The following is an 18,718-nucleotide window of genomic DNA, read 5'->3' as shown; positions in this document are numbered from 1 at the left end:
GTGTTGCAATATTTTTGTGGAGGGCTTAATTTGGTGGGGGATGGTTTATTTTAGCGCATGTGCTCAAAAGCCCGATTAGGCTTATTATCTGGGTAGGTCTTATTTTCAGGAAAACAGGGTAGCTTGCTTAGAATAGTGTGAGTGGGCTTGGGATAAATCTGAACTATGGATGCGATGGAAGCACAATGACAGACACATAAAGATACAACAGAAATAATTTGATCAATCAATCAATCAGTCAGAATAGAGCAGGAATGGACCTTGGAGTTTTCTTGTCCAATCCCCTGTTCAAGCAAGAGACCCTATACTATTTCAGACAGTGGCTGTCGAGTTTCTTCTTAAAAACTACCAGTGATGAAGCACTCACAACTTCTGAAGGCAAGTTGTTCCACTGGTTAATTGTTCTGATTGTCAGGAAATTTCTCCTTAATTCCAGGTTGCTTCTTTCCTTGGTTAGTTTCCATTCATTGCTTCTTGTCTTGCCTTCGGGTGCTTTGGAAAATAAATTGATCCCCTCTTCTTTGTGGCAGCCCCTCAAATATTGGAACACGGTTATCATGTCCCTCCCTAATCCTTCTTTTCTCTTGTCTAGCCAAACCCAAATCCTGCAATCGTTCTTCATGTTTCTGTCTCCAGGCCTTTAATCATCTTAGTTGCTCTTCTTTGCACCCCCCAGCCCCAAAGTTTCAACCTCGTTTTTGTAATGTGGTGACCAAAACTGGATGCAGTATTCCAGGTGTGGCTTTATTAAGGCTTTCTAAAGCGGTACTAATACTTCACGTGGTTTTGATTCTATGCCTCTGTTTATACAACCCAGGATTGTATGAGCTTTTTTGACTGCTGCCACACACAGATAAATAGGGCTGGTATTAATCTAGATTTAACTTTTATTTCCTTCTACTCTTTTAATTCCCTTTCTTGCTTGACTTGCTAGTTCTTCCTTCTTTTTTTGTTCTTCCTTATAACATTGGTTGCCTAGGAAGGCGAACAATTACCTGTGCCCAGATATGTTGCACTGTGGAGAGCAACTATTTCATGTGAAAATTATCATTTTGGCCACCGAAATCATAACGGCAGGGATGAAACTGTTTAGCCTTTTTCTCTTCCTTTTTCGCTGGGAGGTGGGGTTGTTGTTGCATGTTTAAACCGGATACCGACATTTCTAGAAATTTTGCTAACTTGCCACCAGATTTCACCCACGTGAACTGGGACAGGGCGGGGAGGGTGAAACTAGATACGGAGCTTTTTAAAAAAAATTTGAAGCATCCTTGCTTTTGTTCTGGGGTGTGCAAAAATATCCTTTTCACAATTTTCACGCTATTCGCAGGCTGAGGACATGGATGGAAAGAAGAAGCACCTCATTACATACAATTTGGATTAAGACACCATTCAACAGTAATTTGGTTAGGGTAGGGTTCTCTTCCAAAAACCTTGTTCCCCATAATCAATTTTCTTCTTCTTTTATCATTATTTTTATTTATTTATTTATTTGCTTATTATATATAAAATGCGGTATGTATGTATGTATGTATGTATGTATGTATGTATGTATGTATGTTCGTATGTTCGTTCCAGCATAACTCTGGAGCGCCTCGAGCAATTTCAACCAAACTTAGTACACAAAAGACTTACTCTCTGGAAACAAATACTGTGGACTTAAGACACCCCTAACACCCCTCGGGGTGTGCGTTCTGTTAAGATACAGCCTGTTGTGCCTTAAAATGGCTTCTACTCTACAGGCGTAAAATGGCTTCTACTGTACAGCGCAGTGGAGTTGCCATGATAATTGCTTCACAGTATTCTACAAGGGGGCTTCCTGTGGTAAGGGGGAAAAGCCAACATTAGAAATTATGTTTGATGTGGTATTATTTTTAAGGACAAATGTATGGATTAGGATAAATAAATACATGGGCAACGCCAGGTTATCAGCTAGTTCCTGAATAAATAAAAATGGTAGCTTATACTTCTGGATAGAAAGGAACAATGGGGCACGTGATCTGGAAGGAATATAGACCAAAAGTTGACTGTTTCAGTAATAAAAACGGTCCCTTTGGAAGCCAAGTCTTCATTTCTGCTCATGGAGAACACTGTGCTAATATTTTCCAGGGAAACTTTTTCAAACGGTGCAGGAGACGATAAAAAAAAAAGTAACTCTTATATTGCTTTTAATAATCCACATGACCTCTCTAAAAAAAGGGAGAAGCAGTAAATTTACAAATGCATCATCCCTTTTGTCTTCCAAACTGAACTCTTAAGGTCTTTCCAAATTTTATCGCGTACTTTGATTTGAATCATGGAAGAACTGGCCATAAAGATGAATTTTTTGGTGAGCATTTGTGAGATGATTTATGTGTCCTTCTCCTCTCCCAAGCAAGTTCCTGAAGCTTCTTTGCAAAAAAAATAATAATAATTCTGAAAATCTTGGCACTGGACGAACTTTTACGGGAATATCTGCCTTGCTTTCAAAAATGAAAGTAAAAAAAAATAAGGCTTAAAGTACTGATGCAGGGAAGAGATGATGGATAGAAAAAAAGAGAGTAAAATATCATCCATGAATATCCTTTAATAAAAGCATGTGTATTAATATTAGAACTATATAGACTGGATAATTATTTTGTATGCACTGTGACAGATATTAGGATAATATTATAATATAAATAGATATGAACAGTGAACGATGGGAATTAGGAACAAGAATTAAGCATTAACTGGACAATTAGATATTGAATGACGGCATTATTAAATATGCATAAAATATTAATGTAAACATGTGTATTAACAGTAGTAAAACCCAATGGTGAAATTCATTTTTTTTTTACTACCGGTTCTGTGGGTATGGCTTGGTGGGCGTGGCAGGGGAAGGATACTGCAAAATCCCCACTCCCTCCCCATTCTGTGGTCAGCCAGAGGTGGTATTTGCCAGTTCTCTGAACTACTCAAAATTCCCACTATCGGTTCTCCAGAACTTGTCAGAACCTGCTGAATTTCACCCCTGGTAGAACCATATGGATTGGATGATTGGAAAGAACATAAGTAGATCTACTCCATATGTTTAAATGATTGTGATTGATACTAGAAGTGTACACTGAAACACTGAATAACAAAAGAATGATGAATATTTAATATAAACAGATGTGAAGAGCTAAATAAGGGAAATATGAATAACAAAGCAGGTGAAAGATGGAAAATAGAAAAGAAACGTCTTTGAATATTACGGTGATATGGAAAGAAAAATAGTTAAAATAGAGATAGAAATAAGAGGGGAATTATATGTATGTATGTATGTATGTATGTATGTATGTATGTATGCATGCATGCATGCATGCATGCATGCATGTAACAAAGGCAACAGTAAAAATATTGGGTTTCTGTCTGGATGGTCTCTTGTGATGAGCCGATAGAGATAGGAAGCAGTAGGCTTCCTCCCATATTTGGGCATACCAGGGGTTGTGACACTAAATACATATCTATTTCCCTGGCTCAGCTGATAAAGGAGGAGAACCTTGTGGCTTAGTGGTTAACACAACTGCCTAATATGTAATAGAGCCTAGGTTCGAATCCCAGTAAGGGTATGGCTAGCTGATGAGAGCTAAATAGCTTGAAATAGATCTATACTAGTCTCCTTTATTTATTTATCAGCACAAATACACACACACACACACGTGTGTGTGTGTGTGTGTGTGTGTGTGTGTGTATATATATATATATATATATATATATATATATACACACACATATATATATACACACACATATATATATACACACACACACACACACACATACAGTATATTAATATAAACAAGATATATGTAATAACAAGAGGGAGATTTAGAAATTGAAGGGCGGTAGTATTAGGTATGTTTAAACAATATGAAACAATGAAAATGAAATGTCATAACTATGAGTAATAATATTATTACTCATAGTTATTATGATAATTATAAATATTATGCCTATTGGTATTAAGATGTAAGGTAACACACCATTCACGCATTGCTATGGATAAATAATATAAAATAAAAAACTTGACAAAAAAGAAAAAAGAGTTGAAGTCTCTTTTGAACTGAACTCAACCTGTTGGCTTTGGGGTCACGTTTCTGAATTGGTTATTCCCTGCTTTTAGGATTTGTTTTTTACAAATTTTATTTTCCAGTCTAGACTGATATTCTCCGTAGTCGCACATTCAGGTTTTAATAGACTCGACTGTTATTTCCAAGTCCAGATAAAGTCACCCAGTCGAATTATGTCTAACTAATTACTTTCCAATTTCCCCATCTTGAATGGACGCTACGGGTAGTCCTCAACTTAGGCTGCATCAACAGAGGGATAGAATCCAGATCACGTGTTAATACCACTTTATAATGCGTTGGTGAGGCCACACTTGGAATACTGCATTCAGTTTTGGTCGCCACAATGTAAAAAAGAAGTTGAGACTCTAGAAAGAGTGCAGAGAAGAGCAACAAAGATGATTAGGGGACTGGAGGCTAAAACATATGAGGAACGGTTGCAGGAACTGGGTATATCTAGTTTAATGAAAAGGAGGACTAGGGGAGACATGATAGCAGTCTTCCAATATCTAAAGGGCTGACATAAAGAAGAGGGAGTCAAGCTGTTCTCCAAAGCACCTGAGGGTAGAGCAAGAAGCAATGGGTGGAAATTAATCAAGGAGAGAAGCAACCTAGAACTAAGGAGAAACTTCCTGACAGTTAATCAATGGAACAACTTGCCTCCAGAAGTTGTGAATGCTCCAACACTGGAAGTTTTAAAGAAGATGCTGGATAGCCATTTGTCTGAATTGGTGTAGGTTTTCCTGCCTAAGCAGGGGGTTGGACTAGAAGACCTCCAAGGTCCCTTTCAACTCTGCCATTCTATTCTATTCTATTCTATTCTATTCTATTCCTTTAACTTGTTTAGGGAGTCATAAACAAATAGGATGGGTTAGGGCAGGCGCAAACCAACCAGGTTTACTTTACCCAAGCTAAGCATGTTGTGCAAATGCAATCTCATGGTTTTTATCTCAATGTGGCTTGCCAAGCAAACACAGCTAGCGTGTGAAATAGCCTTTCTGGAAAATAATCAATCCTCTCCCAGGCTGGCTATCTGCCTGGACAGATGTGGCCAGCTGAGAAACATTCCATCTTGCTTGCATTTAGCAGCGTTCTTAATTTAATTCCTCTTGCCGGTTTGTTTGTTTTTTCGATTTCAGAGATATGCTAATTCATCCTGGATACCTGAGACAGCGCGAGTAAACATTTGTTAAAACCTGAGAGAAAACCTTGGAACGAGGCTTACTGGTGCAGGCACTGTCGGGGGGATCAGTATCCGCTCTGAAATAATTATTCCGGCACGTACAAAGCACGGCAGCCTCAGAGCTTGTCCGGCTGTTGGGGGGACACGGAGCGCACAGACCTTCTCCCTGTTTCGACTTGAACGTCCCAGGACCGCAAGCTGGAAGGGAAACACACAGATAAACAAAATTGAGCTGTGGGAATGGCATGCAAGAGATGGAGAGTAGCAGCCTTGGGCACAGTGAACCAACGCGCCATCTTGAATTTCACCAACAACAACTAAGGAGGACTTAAAGTGGAAAGACCACTGCAGGGCAGCTTTGGATTGTAACTTTGACCAACTTCAGCAGCCTTGGGCCCCACCAGAGGTGCAGACGTCAGCTCCCAGAATTCTCGGCCATGGCCAGGTTAGCTAGGAGATGTGGGAATTGAAGTTCATGCAGCCCAGAGATTGGGAAAGTTGGCTTAAACGTAATGAAAAGGAAGAAGTAACAGAAGAGGCCACTTCATTCAAATGGTCCATCTCCCTCAGAGATAATTTATCTCTGAGGGAGATGGACAGTTTATTTCTTTTTTTCTTTTAATTTTTATTTTATACACATAAACACATCAACAGAACACATAAGCACATTAACAAAAATAACCACATAACTTAAAAACAAAATAGGAACAATAAGTTCCATCGTATATCATACAGCAGTTCCGAATCGGTTTCTTTGCAGTTAGTGTTTTCCCTTCTATACATTTCTATCTTGCGTTCATAATCTCGTTATTCATTATCCATTTATATACATTTCTTTATTTATTTATACTTAGCTACTTATGATCAAGTATTGTTTACCTATATTGTGCTTTATATTTTTACTGTCATTTATTCTCTTACATGCAGTTATAGGTATACATTCACATAGTTATTCTTTTTCTTTGCCATTCTTATATTATTATTATTATTCCATTTAAAAGGATATAAGGTATAATTTGGAATGTATTGTTTACCATCCTTCACACCTGCTATGACACCACCTTATTTTCTCTTTCTTTTCTTCCCCCTTCCTTCTCTACTTCTTTCCTTCCTCCTCTCCTTCCCCTTCTTCCCTCCCTTACTTCTCCTCTATTCCTACCCTCTGTCTTTTCCTTCCTACCCTCTCTCCTTCTCTTTTTCTCTCTTCCTTCCTCCTCTCCTTCTCTCTCAGTTTATTTCTATTTATCTCTGAGGGAGTTCATAAGTAAGTAAGTATGTAAATAAATAAATAAATAAATAAAAGTAAATAAGTAAATAACCACAACCTGAACTGTCATTGTACAATGAAGATTGCATTTAATTTCATTGTACAAAGTGCAATGACAATAAACTAAACTAAGCTAAACTAAACTAAACTAAATTAAACTAAACTAAGAAAATAAGTAAATAAATAAGTAAATCTTATGAACTCTGCCAATAGGAAGAAGGCTCAGAATGCCATCAGATATGTCAGAACACCTTTCATTAAAACAGTGGTTGGAAACTCATGGCTCTGGAGCCGCATGTGGCTCTTTCATCCCTCTGCTGTGGCTCCATATCGCTGGTCGGTAAAAGGACGCCGCGCTAGGAAGAGACTTTATGGTGGGGGAACAAGACTTCCGGTGGGCTTCAGATTTGAACGGGGGAGGACCTTTGTGGCTCTTTTGAGTGTTTAAGGTTGCCGACCCCTGCCTTAAACCTACACCCTCCAGCTCCAGCTTGAAGATGTGTAGACTTCAATTCCCAGAATTCCCTGCTGACTAAGGGATTCTGGGAGTTGAAGTCCACATAACTAGGGTTGAGAAACATTGTTCCTGTTGAGCAGAGAGACTTTCATCATTCCAGATCAACATTCCTAGAGTTCAGGAACAGAAGGATCTGGTGTGGTACTTTTGACTGAATGTAACATGGGTTCTAATCCTCCTCCTCTTGTGGGGAGGACATTTTAGAGAGGATGACCTTGTTCCCCACTACCGCCTGAAGGAACACAATTTTTTCTTCAATGTGGGCATCTTAAATCTCAACAGTCATGCTCGCTTATTGATTTCTTTCAACAGTTTGATAGTCTGGTGCAGAGGAGGTATTCAGCAGGTTTTGGCCAGTTCTGGAGAACCGGTAGCGGAAATTTTGAGTAGTTCAGAGAACCGGTAAATACCACCTCTGACTGGCCCCGCCCCCATCTATTCTCTGCCTCCCGAGTCCCAGCTGATTGGGAGGGAATGCAGATTTTGCAGTAACCTTCCCCTGCCACGCCCACAAAGCCACGCCCAGAGAACCACGCCCACAGTAGTAAAAAAATTTGAATCTCACCACTGGTCTGGTGCCACAGGCTCTGGATAGGATATAAGAAAATATAGTTCTGATTCTCGTGTATTCATAGCAAAGGGGGAGATGTTATAGCATGCCTTTCCTCAAAGGGATGTCACCGTGGAAACCCCTTCTTTACATGCTTGCGTAGTGATGTTACCGAGAGTCAGCTTGGTCTAGTGGTTAAGATACCAGACTAGAAAGAGGGAGATTGTGAGTTCTAGTCCTGCCTTAGGCATGAAAGCCCTCTCGGGGACTTTGGACCCATCATCAGGACACTATAAGTTCTATAAGTTGCACTTCCTGATCATAATTCTACTACTCCTTTGTGGCCTGCAAGTGAGAGCAAAAGAGGTATTGCTTTTGTCTGACTGCACATCAGAACAACTAGACACGAGAACAGTTTTTTCCCAAATGCCATCATTCTGTTAAACAAATAATTCCCTCAACACTGTCAAACTATTCAATAAAGCTGCATTTATTATTATTACTATTATTACTACAGTTACTCTTACTTTTGTTCAGAGCCAAGGTGGCGCAGTGGTTAAATGCAGCACTGCAGGCTACTGCTAGATCAGCAGTTCAGCGGTTCAAATCCCACCGGCTCAGGGTTGACTCAGCCTTCCATCCTTCCGAGGTGGGTAAAATGAGGACCCAGATTGTTGGGGGCAATATGCTGACTCTCTGTAAACCGCTTAGAGAGGGCTGAAAGCCCTATGAAGCGGTATATAAGTCTACTGCTATTGCTATTGCTATTGTTCTGTTCTATTCTATTCTACTCTACTCTTATTCCTATTCTATTCTACTCTACTCTACCCTATCCTACCCTACCCTACTCTTATTCCTATTCTATTCTATTCTACTCTATTCTTTTTCCTATTCCTATTCTACTCTATTCCTATTCTATTCTACTCTATTCCTATTCTGTTCTATTGTATTCAACTCTATTCTTATTCCTATTCTATTCTATTCCAACTATACTCGACTCTACTCTATTCTAATTCCTATTCTACTCTACTCTTATTCCTCTTCTCTTCTCTTCTCTTCTCTTCTCTTCTCTACTCTACTCTACTTCTTATTCTGTTCTGTTCTATTCTATCTGGGCTCCCTTCGTGATGGACCCAGCACAAAATGCCCCCCTTCCTGTCTCAGACTCAGGTTCTCCAAATGTTAAATGCAGACAAAAAAGTGTTTACTCCAGAGTTTTGAGTCAAGAGCAAACTAGACCAGCCTGGTAATTCTCTCTGCAGATCAGATGACTGATATCCCCAGAAGATGATCTCAGGCGAATGTCCCCCATGTTTCCCCCCCCTCCTACCCCACTGATTTAAAGGAAACACCTCCCTACATTCCACTCCTGGTTGCTATACCCCCAAGATTTATCACTTGGCCAAGCTTAACTCCTTGGCAAGAACCTCAGAGAGGATTCGGCAGTAATTCAATAGTTTGAAGGCTTCCAATGCTCCTGAACATCTTGCAAGAACATTTTGACATTTTGGAGAGGATGCTTGCATGCACGCATATATCCACAGAAATGTCTGTGGGCCCGGCTCCTGTCTGCTTGAATTTCTGTGATTTTTTTTTTAACCACTCCAGAATTCCCAGCAGAAATCAGAAGCCGCTTGCCTGGAATGGTTACTGGTGGTGCCCTGTCTTGCCCTCTTCAGTCCCCCCGAGGCTGGGCAAGAACAACTCTATTTTCAGCAGTCCGCTATATGCATTGTTTCTGCTTCAAAATAAATGGAAGATGTGTTCAAGAAGTTAAGGGAAGAAAGAAAGAAAGAAAGAAAGAAAGAAAGAAAGAAAGAAAGAAAGAAAGAAAGAAAGAAAGAAAGAAAGAAAGAAGGAGGGAGGGAGGAAGCTGTGGTGGCATAGTGGTTAGAATGCAGTACTGCAGGCTATTTCTGCTGACTGCCAGCTGCCTGCAAATCAGCAGTTCGAATCTCACCAGGCTGAAGGTTGACTCAGCCTTCCATCCTTCTGAGGTGGGTAAAATGAGGACCCAGATTGTTAGGGGGCAAATATGCTGACTCTGTAAACCGCTTAGAAAGGGCTGTAATGCATAGTAAAGTGGTATATAAGTTTAAGCTCTCTTGCTATTGCTATTGGGAAGAAAGGAAGGAAGGCTGGGTACCTGAGAGACCGCCTCCTGCCGATTACCTCCCATAGACCGATCAGATCTCACAGGTTAGGTCTCCTCCGGATTCCATCCGCCAGCCAATGTCGGCTGGTGACCCCCCGGGGGAGAGCCTTCTCTGTTGCAGCTCCAGCCCTCTGGAATGATCTCCCTGTCGAGATCCGGACCCTTACGACCCTCCCGGCTTTCCGCAAAGCCACCAAGTCCTGGCTGCTCCAGCAGGCCGGAGGGGGGGGGGCTGTGAAACATCCAGCCCCGCGGAAATTGTGAATGCTGCGGTTTTGTTTTTAAAGTGTTGTCTTTCTCTAGTCTTCCCCCTTCCCTTGTCTATTGTGAGCCGCCCGGAGTCCTTCGGGAGTGGGCGGCATACAAGACAAATAAATACAAATACAAATACAAATACAAAGGCAGGCAAGTGATCCCATAGATCAGGGTTGTCAAACTCACGGCCAGTGGGTTAGGGTTAGGGTTAGGGATGTGTCACACACTGGCCACGCCCATGCCTGATTTGGCGAAGGGGAAAAAATCACGATACGTCATGTAACACCGCAGGTTTGACACCCCTGCCGTAGATAAATGATGATGATAGATACTGTACATAGAGAAATGACAGGTGATAGAGGAAGAGAAAGAAAAAATAAAGAGGAGCTGAAAATGAATGGAAAAGAAAGGAGAGAGGAAGGAAGAGGAGAGAGGAAGAAGAGAAAGGAAGAGACGGGGAAAAAGGAGAAGAAGGGAAAATAAGAAAGTGTTTAAAGACACCATCATACAGCTGCTAGAATAATTTCACCTTGCCAGCTTTGATCATTACAGTGTAGATAGTTTTCACCCACCAAAACTTCGAATGCAGGGTGACACTATGCTTACAGCGACACAATGAGCCTCAAATAATGGGAGGCCGAGTGGTTAATATAATGTCTAATTCTCCAAAACTAGTATGGCTTCCAATAACCAACCTACTCCAGATAAATAGCATTCCGATTGTGTTGGGGATACACTTCTCTCAACTTAGCAAAACCCCAAAATGCAAAAGAGCCTGTTGGCTGAAACTGAAGCTGTTGACTCCTTCCTTATGTAAACAACAACCCCAAGAACTCATCTATCAATCAGAAAGACAGGCAGAAAAGGGTTGACATCACAGTATCTCCTGCTGGGATTTTTTTTTTAAATTTCTCAGCTTCAAATTCTGTTAACTTGGGATTTCCCGGAGTAAGCTTCGTAGGTCAATCAGGGTTTGAAGGTGCTGTCACCAGAGTCACCATATTCACTATGATTTCCAATTTTATGCAAGCCAGCAAGCTTACGATTAACATTAACTTTGTAATAAGCCAGGACATCATGCCATAATAGAAAGTCTGTTTAATGTTCTAGTTCAGGGCCCGCGGCTCTGGAGCCGCATGTGGCTCTTTCATCCCTCTGCTGTGGCTCCCTGTCGCTCAAAACATGCGTCACAACCACCAGCGTGCAACACCCACCGGCACCCGATTTATTGAGCTTTTCAACCCATCTGTTTTTTTCAGAGTTCAAAATGTTTTTGTTGCATGCAGAAATAAAAATTTGTTTTCTGACTAGCAGTTCATTGATTATATAAATGCAGCACACTGTAGTTTTTTTTATATATATATAGCATAAAGGTAAAAAATGATATGTGCAGAGTTATCTTCATTTTAGATGTCAGAAGGTTTTTTGTGGCTCCCGGAGTTTTCTTTTTTTGTGGGAAACAGGTCCAAATGGATCTTTGAATGCTTAAGGTTGCCAACCCCTATTCTAGTTGATTGCATGATTGAGTAGATCTCTTATCCATAGATTCCCACTTTGGGTAAAATATGAAAATCGTTATTGGAAAACATCTAGACCTGCTTTATTTTCAAGGAGTCAAAGAGACACCTTCATATTTTCGTTGGCTAATCACAAATGTAAGTTGTTGAATACTATCAGTCTACCAACGCCCCCCCCCTCCCCAATGTATAGAGGTTATGGTTGAGAAGAACATCATTAAAACTAAAGCACTGGAGATCTTTGAATAAATCTGCAAGCAATGTTGATTTTCAGTAAGAAATATTGCATATCCTGCCCTCCCTCCCTCCCTAAATAATTACATGCTTTATAGGAAGATAAAGAGCCGTAAAAGAAAGATTTCTGATTAAGAAATGTTGCATAAATATTGATTCTGAATGGGACTGTCTCCCTTTCTAGCGTGCTTTTAGATTCTCTGAAGTTGAGAAACTTTTGCTCTTGTTTTTTGCTCACATATATCTTCCAACTCCTTCGAAAGTTCCTAATAGTTAAATTCAGCTTTCAAAACTCACAGTGATTTAACTGCAGAACCTTGTAGATTTTTCTAGAAATGCATCTTGGGAGAAAAACACAATTCCCCAACCCAGTGGGAAATGTCTGGGTAGCTGTCTGAAGACGTCTCCGTGGTCATGTGGCCAGTATGACTCAACGCCGAAGATGCGCGGAACGCTGTTACCTTCCCACCAAAGGTGGTTCCTATTTTTCCACTTGCCTTTTTACATGCTTTCGAACTGCTAAGTTGGCAGAAGCTGGGACAAGTAATGGGAGCTCACTCCATTATGCAGGGCTAGGGATTCGAACCGCCGAACTGCCAACCTTTCTGAACAACAAGCTCAGCATTTTAGCCACTGGGCCACCAAGAGCCACAAAGGTCCTAACCAGAAGCCCCCCATTCAATTCTTGAGCTGACTGGAAGTCCTGTTCCCCCACCATAGAATCTCCTCCTAGCACGGCGTCCTTTTTCCTCTGCCAACCATAAGTCTGGTTCACCCACCATAGAGTCTCCTCCTAGTGCGGTGTCCTTTTTCCTTTTACCGACCAGCGACAGGGAGCCGCAGCAGAGGGATGAAAGAGCTGCATGTGGCTCCAGGGCCTCGGGTTGCCGAACCCTGTTTTAGGCTCATAGCATCACCTCGAAGAGTGCAAAAATCTTTCAAACCTGAAACTTCGCAAACTCTAACCCAGTTTCCAGGGCAAAAACAGAGTTGTTTCATTTCAAGATTAAAACATTTCTTGCACACTTAAAACAGCTTCTTTGGCTCAAAACAGGGTCTCACAAGTAAGGGACTTTAAACTCTAAATGAGATGTGAGGTGGGGGGGAGAGGGGGAGGGGGAGACAGTTCACCATCAAACATTTTTTGGTATCTCTGGCATCAGCTAATCAAAGGAACACACAATCATAGTATTCTTAGTCCAGATCTATAGGCTCATTACAAGATTATTGCAAATCCACTTCAATCAGGTTGATCGGAGAATCACTATAAATGTCAAAGAAAGGTACTGCCATAAAAAACTGGGAACTTCTATCTTTATAGACTGGTGTCCCAAGAGGATACAGGCACAGACAGCAGTTAAAAACCATAATGACTTCATAGGCATTGTTGTTCTTGTTAGTTGTGAAGTCTTGTCCAACCCATCGCGAACCCATGGACAATGTTCCTCCAGGCCTTCCTGTCCTCTACCATCCTCTGGAGTCCATTTAAGCTCACGCCTACTGCTTTGGTGCCTCCATCCATCCACCTCATTCTCTGTCGTCCCCTTCTTCTTTTGCCCTCAATCTTTCCCAGCACGAGACTCTTCTCCATTGTGTCCTTCCTTCTCATTAGGTGGCCAAAGTAGAGTTTCCTCTTCAGGATCTGGCCTTCTAAAGAGTAGCCAGGGTTGATCTCTTCTAGGACTAACCGATTTGACTGTGATATCATTTAAATCCATTGTGTTGTAATTGGAATAACAATAATAACAGAATAACAGTGTTGAAGGGACTTGGGAGGTCTTCTAGTCCAATCCCCTGCTCAAGTAGAAAACCATATACCATTCCAGATAAGGCTGTCCAATCTCTTCTTAGAAGTCTCCAGAGCACCCGCAATTTCTGAAGACAAGCTGTTTCACTGGTTAAATGTTCTTCTCCCTGTTAGGAAATTTCTCCTTAGTTCTAGGTTGCTTCTCTCCTTGATTAGTTTCCATCTATTGTTTTTTTTTTTTTTTGTCTTGCCTTCTGGTGCTTTGGAAAACAGGTTGAACCCTTCTTCTTTGTGGCAGACCCTGAGATATTGGAACCAGAGGTGGGTTCCTACCAGTTCGCACCCATTCAGTAGAACCGGTTCGTCAAATCTACCGAACCAGTTAGAAGAGTTTCCACCAGTGGACCCGGAAAACAGGCCACACCTACAGAAGAGGTTCCAAATTTTTTTGAAACCCACCACTGGCAAGGATCTTGTAACTTGACAGCTTTAAGACTTGCATGCTTCAATGCCAGAGTTTCTGAATAGCTACTTGGACCGACCTAAGTACTAATTCATAATTTCATTTGCGGTCACATGGGCGGCAAGCCACTCCCATTTGATCACATGGGTGGCAAGCCACTCCCACAAAGGAGGCCACACCCACAGAGTAGGTTCCAACAATTTTTGAAACCCACCACTGATTGGAACACTGCTATCATGTCCCTCCCATGTCTTTTTTTCATTAAACCCAATTCCTGCAACCGTTCTTTATATGCTTTAGCCTCCAGCCCTCTAATGATCTTTGTCGTTCTACTCTGCACTCTCCAGAGTCTCCACATGCTGTCCAGGGTCTACAGGCAGTCCTTGTTTAACCACCACATGTCCAGTGACCATTGAACATTACAATAGCATTGAATGAGTGGTGGTTGAGGTGTTCCTTGGAGTTCTGGCCATGGCAGCGTCTCACAATCATGTGATTCTAATCTGCAACCCTCCTTGCTGACCAAGTCAATGAAATGGCAGGAAATCTAAATGGAAAGTCATAGTCACATAAGGTCCTCACTTAATGATCGATGTGGTCCTAGCTTAATGATCGCAACTGAGACTGGCAGAATGGCCGTTGCTAAGCAGTGCAGTCATGTGATACCATACTTCATGACTGCATCCCTTAACGATGGCAATTCTGGTCCCAATTGCTATTGTAACCTGAAGACTACCAACATCACCTGAAGTGTTAATATCACTCTGTAATGCCCTAGTGCATCCAGTTTTGGTCTCCACGATGTAGAAAAGATGTGGAGACTCTAGAAAGAGTGCAGAGAAGAGGAATAAAGAGGATTGGGGGACTGGAGGCTAAAACATATGAAGAACGGTTGCAGGAACTGGGTATGTCTAGTTTAATGAAAAGAAGGACCTGGGGTGACATACAGTGTTGAAATATTTGAGGGGCTGCCACAAAGAAGAGGGGATCAAGCTGGTCTCCAAAGCACCTGAAGGCAGGAAGAAGAAGCAGTGGGTGGAAAATAATCAAGGAGAGAAGCAACTTAGAATTAATTTGCTGACAGAACAATTAATCAGTGGAACAGCTTGCTTCCAGAAGTTGTGAATGCTCCAATACGGGAAGATTTTAAGAAGATGTTGGATAACCATTTGTCTGAAGTAGTGTAGGGTTTCCTACCTAAGCAGGAGGTTGGACTAGAAGACCTCCAAGGTCCTTTCCAACTCTGTTATTTGGTTATTCTCCTTTGCATGCTAGCATCACAACACATGTATTGCCACTTGCTTTCCTGCTGCTTCTGTTAAAAAGCCAGCTGCTGGATCAAACTTCTTCCAGATATGAAGCCCTCCTGGATTCTAAGTATATTTAGACATTATTTGGTTCTGACCTTGAAAAGAGAAACTTCTAGCTCAGGGCTGGATCTGACTTGGGCAAGAAGTCTTGTTGACTTTATGACGTTTGCTCACATGACAGGTTCTTTTTGCCAGATAATTCTGCTTCCTCCTCCATGTCTTGATGGCTTCCTAGATTGCTTACAGTCTAAAATTACAGCACTAATTAACTTATGAGATTCAATGCCAACATGAGGCAATTATGAGCACTTGTCTGCTCTGTTTTTTTCTTCTTCAAATGTTACACACATTCCTGGAGACAAATCCTTGTTAACCATATGAGAGACAGAGGTTCCATCTTCTGGTTTTCTGAGCACCACAACCAAAATGGAAATGGGTCCCTCCACAGTGTCCAAACTCTTATCTTTCCTAGCAACATCTGGTTTATCCCCACCACAGATGCAAACCTGGTCTGATCCGATTCAAGAAATCTAACACTGATCTTTGATGGCCAGACATTTGGGTGACTCCACATTTCATGGGGTATAAACTATGGTGTAGTGATAAATATGTGATACGTGGCTTGATACATGATAGTGGTGTTCCAATATCTAAGGGAATGCCACAAAGAAGAGGGGATCAACATCTTCTCCAAAGCATCTGAAAGAAGAACAGGAAGCCAACCAGTGGATGAAAACTCACCAAGGAGAGAAGCAACCTAGAACTAAGGAGAAATTTCCTGACAATGAGAACAATCAGTCAGTGGAATGACTTGCCTCCAGAAGTTGTGGGTGCTCCACCACCGAAGCTTTTTAAGAAGAGACTGGACAGCAACGTGTCTGGAATGGTATAGAATGTCCTGCTTGAGCAGGGGGTTGGACTAGAAGGCCTCCAAGGTCCTTTCCAACTCTTGTTATTCTAAAGTTACTGGATTATAAGTGAGAAGGACAAAGTCAAGGGTTCCTCCCAAGCCATGGAAGTTCACTCCTTCCTCTTGCAGGAGCTGAGAGATACATGTGTGATGGTGAAGATGATGGACTAGGATTGGAAAGATGGTGGGTCTACTCTGCCATGGTTAACCATGGTAGTTGGTTGAATCAATCTGAGCCAGTCAACGCTCTCTCTAATAGCAATAGCAATAGCAGTAGACTTATATACCGCTTCATAGGGCTTTCAGCCCTCTCTAAGTGGTTTACAGAGTCAGCATATTGCCCCCAACAACAATCCGGGTCCTCATTTTACCCACCTCGGAAGGATGGAAGGCTGAGTCAACCCTGAGCCGGTGAGATTTGAACCGCTGAACTGCTGATCTAGCAGTCAGCTGAAGTAGCCTGCAGTGCTGCATTTAACCACCGCGCCACCTCGGCTCTCACCACAACAACAGAGTTGAAGATACTTGGAGGTAACATGGAGTCTTCAAGACCAATAACCCCCAATTGACATGTCCTCTAATTCATAAATCCAATTCTTCCACTAGCACAGATGATGTTACCTAGTTTGGATAATAAACAATTTGGGGATTTATTAACCCTGAATATAGCCCCCATTCGGTGATCAGTCCTCAGTACACTATTTCTGACCTCATATACAATCAATCATAATAGATATACTACCGGGGAAATACAATAAAAGAATTATACATTTAATGTTACACATAATAACAGCAGCTAGAATTATGTATGCACAAAATTGGAAAAAAACGGAAGTACACCTACAGATGAAATGGTAATAAAGAAAATATTAGAGTGTGCCAAAATGGACAGGTTAGCGATGGAACTTAAAGATAAAGGAGAACATTACTCAATATGGGACATTGTATAAATGGCTAGATAATAGAGGCAGAGGTTAGAAAATTAACAATGAAAGAAGATTAACAAATTAGAAATAAATACAGGTATAGAGATATACATAAGAATATACATTGTTAGCAATAGTATTGTCGGACTATATGCGATGATCGATTAAAATGTATAGAGTGATAAAAGTATAGAGTGTTACGGCACAACTATGGAAATCCTTCCATATGGAGTCCTTCGGGATTGGGCGGCATATAAATTTTGATAATCAATTTTGATAATAAATAATGGATGTAACTATGTCATACAATATTAGGCATTTAAAAAGAGACTATACTATATGATTAAAAGAATAACAGTTACAATTAGGGTGTATAACACCATGTATATATTTAAAAAGACTCAATACAACTACTATACCACTGTTGCGAAATTGAAATTGTGATGTAGAATAAAGGAAAATGTACAACAACAACAACAACAACAACAACAACAACAACAACAACAATAAAGAATAGAGCCAGTCAATTCTCTCACACTGCAAGAGCAGTGTTGTAGAGATTATGGCTGTGATAGTGATGTGCGCACCTCCTGCCGGCCAGCTGGTTTTCAGGTTGTTGCTGCACATAGTGGGGATCACTCGCGCAGCAAGGGGTGGTGTGTATGTGTGTGGGGTCATGTGCATGCATGTACGGGGATGGGACATCTGCGGGGGTCATGTACGCATGCACGGGGATTGTGGGGCATATGCAAAGTGGGTGCATGTGCAGGGGGAGGGGTGCATGCATGGGAGGTGTACACACATTGCATTTGGGGGGTTTGGGCACGTCCTTTGGGCACTCAGTCCGGAAAAGGTTAGCCATCACAGGGTTACGGTGTAGGGCCGAAACCTGGGAAACCGAGATTTGAGGCCACCTTCAGCCATAGAAGCTCCCTGGGTAACTCTGGGTCAGTTCCCGTCTCGTGACCCATCTTACTTCACAGGATTGCAACTACCCTGGATTGCTGGAGGCAAAACAGGATACATATCTAATGATTAAGCTGACTCTGAACACGGGCGCTGATATGTTCCTAAAGACATTGTCGGAGACTAGGGTGTTGCAATCCAATTTTATCAGAGGGCCCCAGATTGGGGGAGAGACATACAAACCCACACTTGTCCTAATCTCGTTCTATAATAAACTCATAATAGTGGTGACGTTGCACAAATTAATAACCACACCCTCCCTCAAGCTCCTTCATTAGCCTAATAGCTTTGGCCCAGTTTATGGGATGCGTTTTGGCTTTATCGTTCAGGACCAGAAGCTCCAACATTATTCAAGTACCATCCCTCTTGGTTCCCAAACGGACTATTCTCGGTTATCCCCTGAATTGGGCTGGTCTAAAAGACTCTGGAAGCCTTTATCATTATTTTGGAGCTATCGTTTGGTAAGAGGACGAGAGCAAGGAAGTATGTCAAAGCAGCAATCTCGGAAGATAGAATAAAGTTGTTCCACCACCCCAACAGAAACTGGTTTTGATATCTCTGGCAACACCCATAAGATACCTAGCACAGACTGTCTCCTTCTCTTTTCTTTTCTCCTTCCTCTTTCTTTCTTTCTTTCTTTCTTTCTTT

At 41.6% G+C, this 18,718-nt stretch overlaps 1 protein-coding gene across 1 annotated transcript in view; it reads right to left on the bottom strand.

Moving 5' to 3' along the window:
- Window positions 1-18,718, bottom strand: part of LOC116514313 (ephrin type-B receptor 3) — a 147,287-nt gene that overhangs the window by 33,493 nt on the left and 95,076 nt on the right. Inside the window, exon 4 of the mRNA XM_032225848.1 lies at window positions 5,296-5,451. Within this exon, the coding sequence (XP_032081739.1) occupies window positions 5,296-5,451 (156 nt within the window). The remainder of the gene's footprint in view (window positions 1-5,295; window positions 5,452-18,718) is intronic.

Source organism: Thamnophis elegans, chromosome 10, assembly GCF_009769535.1.
Source record: "Thamnophis elegans isolate rThaEle1 chromosome 10, rThaEle1.pri, whole genome shotgun sequence".
Taxonomy (NCBI): Eukaryota; Metazoa; Chordata; class Lepidosauria; order Squamata; family Colubridae; genus Thamnophis; species Thamnophis elegans.
Note: the sequence above shows the minus strand (reverse complement) of the source record. Positions and strands in the feature narration are given on the sequence as shown.